The 4,599-nt window shown below is 48.2% G+C and overlaps 2 protein-coding genes across 2 annotated transcripts in view; one reads left to right on the top strand and one right to left on the bottom strand.

The window, feature by feature from the left end:
* The window catches only part of LOC108571974 (lysine-specific histone demethylase 1A), a 118,679-nt gene that overhangs the window by 57,858 nt on the left and 56,222 nt on the right, over positions 1-4,599 (bottom strand). The gene's annotated exons all lie outside the window — the stretch shown is intronic.
* The window catches only part of LOC108571885 (toll-like receptor Tollo), a 3,762-nt gene continuing 3,176 nt past the window's right edge, over positions 4,014-4,599 (top strand). The window contains exon 1 of the mRNA XM_017934043.1: positions 4,014-4,596. Coding sequence (XP_017789532.1) covers positions 4,014-4,596 — 583 coding nt within the window. The remainder of the gene's footprint in view (positions 4,597-4,599) is intronic.

Below are 4,599 nucleotides of genomic sequence, written 5' to 3'. Positions count from 1 at the left end.
GGCATTTCGAAGAATTATCGAACCTTGTGAGCTGTAATTTTTGGGGAGGTTTGTTGTGAAGATCGATCGTTTCCATTGGAACGGTAGAATTCGATAGGTTTCGGATAATTAAGCCGTCTTCGCGAATTTACTGCGTTTGGTAGATTGATCAAATTGAGGAGGAAATTTTTATTCCAATTTTTAATGTGTTTTTAATCCTTTTTTAAATATACCAGGATATGGGTACATCTGCTACGAGTAGAACGATTCAATCTGCATCCTCTCTATGCACGTAACAAGTCGGGACTATAAATATATAGATATGCAAAGGAGCATACGTAAAAAGGAAAATACAACCGGGCTATAACAAGGCTCTTCAATGTTTCATAATGAAGCACGAGAGTTTATATTTTCTCTTTTCTTATCTTCGAATTGATACGCTTGCCCGTTCGAATCGCAGGTAGAAGAACGAACGATCTGTTACGTGGAAACGAGCCACCGTTTCCTAGAAGAACCCCGGAATTCCATGTAAATTAGCGGGCGATCGGGGGAGAGGCGCAGTGGGAGGGATCGAGAAGCGGCGAATTCGTCAGACTTTCGCTCGGGGAACGTGTGATACGCGATTAATCCGCGAAACACCGGATACCCCAGCCAGCACGGCTAAAACGCAGGCCACCGACGATATTAACACGCCGCTGCCGACGACCGATGCGGAAAGGTGAAATATTACACCGATTTAAGCCCGCGGCCTTGGTAAAGATCTTGTAATAAGGATCAATGAAGCTGGACGATAAAATACACGAGATCCACTTCCATCGTACGATTCATTTTCTCCCTGCCACGCTATTAATGACACAACGGCCACTGTCCGTTATTTCGTTTCCCTTCCATCAAATAATTACTATAGGTGTGTAACAAGTATTATAATCGGAAAGAAGTGCAAGTACTCTTTCAACTCGGCTGAAATATAGGGTGAACCGTACGAAGCGATCACCTCTATTATTTTCGTCGCTAGTGGATAATTTCAGTAATGCACTACTGTTCGTAATTATTAGGACACCCATTATATTCATTTTCTTCCATTATCACATCTTCTTTCGTGAAGCTAGCGTCGTATACTAACAGAAATATACGTAGTCGTTATACGCTGAGATTGTAGATTGAATAATTGTTACTAAGATGCTAGATAATTTCATAATTCCTTTTTATTCAGTAAGAATGTTTCTTTTATCTTTCATTTTGCTTTATTCGCGGTTCTGGCAGCCCTTAGATGTCAATAACTCTTCCTTCTGTACTCGTGATAATTAATAAAATATGTGAAAAACTGTTCGTTTAATCTGAAAGAGCGATCCTGAGAGATTGTTTAATCGAATTTCTAACGTTGGAATATATCAATCGGTCGAGCAGCTCGGCTAATTATAAATCCTACCCTCGTAGAAATAATTCCGAAGCACACGCGCTCCGAGAGGAACGTTTTTCCAGTGACTTGAACGAGCGCATAAGCGAGGACGCGGGGTCCGGAACGAATCGAAGCCGGTCTCAGCGGCGTTCATTTTACTAATGATACTTTTATTGGGCCGATGAAAATGATGTATCCTCCTATTTGAATTTCGATGAGTAAATCAACCGCGGCGAAGGAACGACGCGACGTATTTCGAGAAGAGGGGCCAAACCTCAGGCCTGCCAATGCCGGGGCCCCCTCACTTTCGTCCAGGCAAAGGTAACAAATCACTTTTCAACGACGGAGAGATGGAAGCTACCGAGCACACTGTGTTTTCTGAAAGGAGGCGGACTTCTTCTTCTTCTTCCATCACAACCTCACCACCACCATGCCTCCTCGTCTCTCTGTGGGGAACCACTTGACGTGTCCCTAACGCACGATTCCTGACACAATGCGTCCGATCGTTTTACACTGAATGGAGGTAGCCCGGGGAATGCGCGAATCCCAAACAGACCATAAAGCTAATAATGACGCAGCGGAAAAGTGACCGCGTGAAAGGAAAGTATTTCACTTGCTACTTTTACAAAAAGAGCAACGCTATTCAACGGTGACGCACGCTTCTGCGCCCCTTTCTTTCTTTCGTAATCACGAATTTCGAGGAGAGAGCGGGGAATGCGAGGTGTGCTTATTGTGGTCTTTGACCTGAACAGCCTCCGAAGAAAAAAATTATTTTTCATAAAGCATTCAATTCCTTTAATTGTCTCACGGTATTATTTTAGAGAAAAATGAATTAAGAAACTCTGCTTGTTCACACGAGTTTGCAATAATTAGATATGCAGAATAATTAGAATCTCACGTTCGACACAAGAAACGCTAGATTCACGTGCACGAAGGCGACAAGCTTCGCAACACCTAATCTCCAACCATTTTTACACACGTCAGCAGCATATAGAGATCAAGACCGTAGTATCTCACATTTCCACCCTCTCCCCAACCGTTCTCTCGTTTCGTTCGCCATTATCGGCGATTTTCGCGACGAAGCGACAAATGCACGCGACAAAAGAACAATACACCCCATCTACATACACCGTCTACACGCGTGTAACACATCGAGTGCGTACACGCATGCGTGCGAGCAGCCACTCGCGTGGATTATAAATCGACAGAGACGCGAGAAGCGGTGATGGAAAGAGAAGAAAGCCAGGCGAGGAGGCTAGTTGCAAAATACTAGCCGCAGGACTCCGCGACAACTGGAATGCGAATGGGAACGGGATTCGCACAAAGGCATTGAGCAAACATTCTTTTTCGAGGTTTCATTCTTCGTGACAGAATCGTAGAAACGATGTGAGAACAGATGACGGTGAGGCAAGGTTTCACGGACGAATCGAACGGGCGCAATACGCCGTGGAGGAACGACGACAACGACGACGAAACAGACGAAGAGGAAACGCGCGCGCCTGGCTTTGGTCAGCTAGAGTGGCGAAGAGAGAAAGAGAGAGAAGTCCCCGATACTGGTGCAGGGGAAACGCGAGAGATGAGGAGTGTGTACGAAGAGGCCGGAGAGACGCGAGATAAACGAAGAGGGAGCTCCGCGAACGTGTCTGTGTCGAAGAAGGAGGGGAATAACCTGGTGGATGGAGGCTGCAGATGCTGAGGAGCCACTGTAAGGGCCCCGGAGAGTGTACCTGTCTTGTTTTTATAGGCTTGCCAGAACGTTGGGGCCCCGGACGACCACGACGACGACCACGACGACGAAGAAGACGACGAGTACGACGGCGACGACGACGACGACGGACGACGACGAGGACGACGAAGACGACGAGGAGAGAAGGTGTACGAAGAGAGTGGGGGAAGGAAAGACGGCCGGGAGGGGCAGAGGAGAACGGAGCGGAGCAAGGGTGGGCGGAGGGGCGAGGGTAGCGGTGCCAGTTCGGGCCTTACAACTTGCCAACCAGTCCTCGGAGAACCGTGGGTCTTACCGGAGCCGTATATACGCGTGTATTCAACCGTCTTGTGACTTTTCGTCGTTCTCCGGAATTTTTCCTTCCTCTTCCTCTCTTCCTCCTCTCTCTCTCTCTCTCTCTCTCTCTCTCTCTCTCTCTCTCACTCACTCTCTGTCTCTCGCTCCCGCTCTCTCTCTCGCTCTCTATCTCTCTGTTCAGCGGGAGTAGTTGTACCTCTGGATGAGGTCGGTGAACCCACGCGCGTGACGACGTTTCTCTCAGTGTTCTGGATATACGTATATCTATATATGTTTAAGGATGAAATCTCGAGGATTATAAAAGTTCGTATTACAACAGGCTACCCTGGAGAAAGAGAGATACACGCGAGAGTTACCATAGAGAAGAGTTATCGGGACGTGGTCGAGGATAAGAAGGATCTTGTTCGATCGTGATGCAAAGTTCGAGAGGGAAAAGGGACCAGAATTGACATGGACGACGTGAGGTAGAAGGATCTAACTGGCACCTGGTGAGAGTTAAATGGATCGCGGCCGGTTTCGCGATAGATAGAGGAGGTGCGACGCCTGGTGGACGCTCTCTCGAGCTCTAAAAAGGTTTTCATGGGAGATTGAGGATCAAAAACTGGCGGAAAGATGCGGGGCAGTCCTGCGTTCTTCGCCATATTACTCGGCACGATATTCGGTGTCCTGGGCGCGTCCCTTAGCAAGGCGCTCAGGTACAAAGCGCCGGACGAGTGCAAGTGGGTCGCGACTGGGGACACTGAGGACGACGTCTCGTTGGTCTGTAGACTGAGGACCATCAACAGCGAGCTGGAGAACACGAATTTCAGCGTGATACAGCCGCAGCATACGGTCAGGCTGCAGCTGGAATGCAGCGATGCTCTATTTTATCAGAGCTCGTTGAGCGCTGGTAGCTTCAGACCGTTGGTCGAACTGAGAGAACTGGTGATCGAGTACTGCAAGATCGGTAACCTGTCCGACGACGCGTTCAAAGGATTAAAGGAGTTGCGTAACCTGACCGTGAGGACGCACAACACCGACTGGTCGGCGATGGCGTTGGATGTCTCCGCTGGCGCGTTCACGGATGAGCTGAGGCAACTGGAGAAGCTGGATCTCGGCGAGAACAACATGTGGAGCATACCAGAAGGTGCTCTGTGTCCGCTGGTTAATCTAGAGATATTGAACTTGACTAGGAACAGACTGAGAGAGGTGACGAGCT

This window comes from Habropoda laboriosa, unplaced genomic scaffold (assembly GCF_001263275.1).
Source record: "Habropoda laboriosa isolate 0110345459 unplaced genomic scaffold, ASM126327v1 scaffold67, whole genome shotgun sequence".
Taxonomy (NCBI): domain Eukaryota; kingdom Metazoa; phylum Arthropoda; class Insecta; order Hymenoptera; family Apidae; genus Habropoda; species Habropoda laboriosa.
The sequence above is the reverse complement of the archived record's forward strand: the minus strand, read 5'-3'. Positions and strand labels throughout refer to the sequence as shown.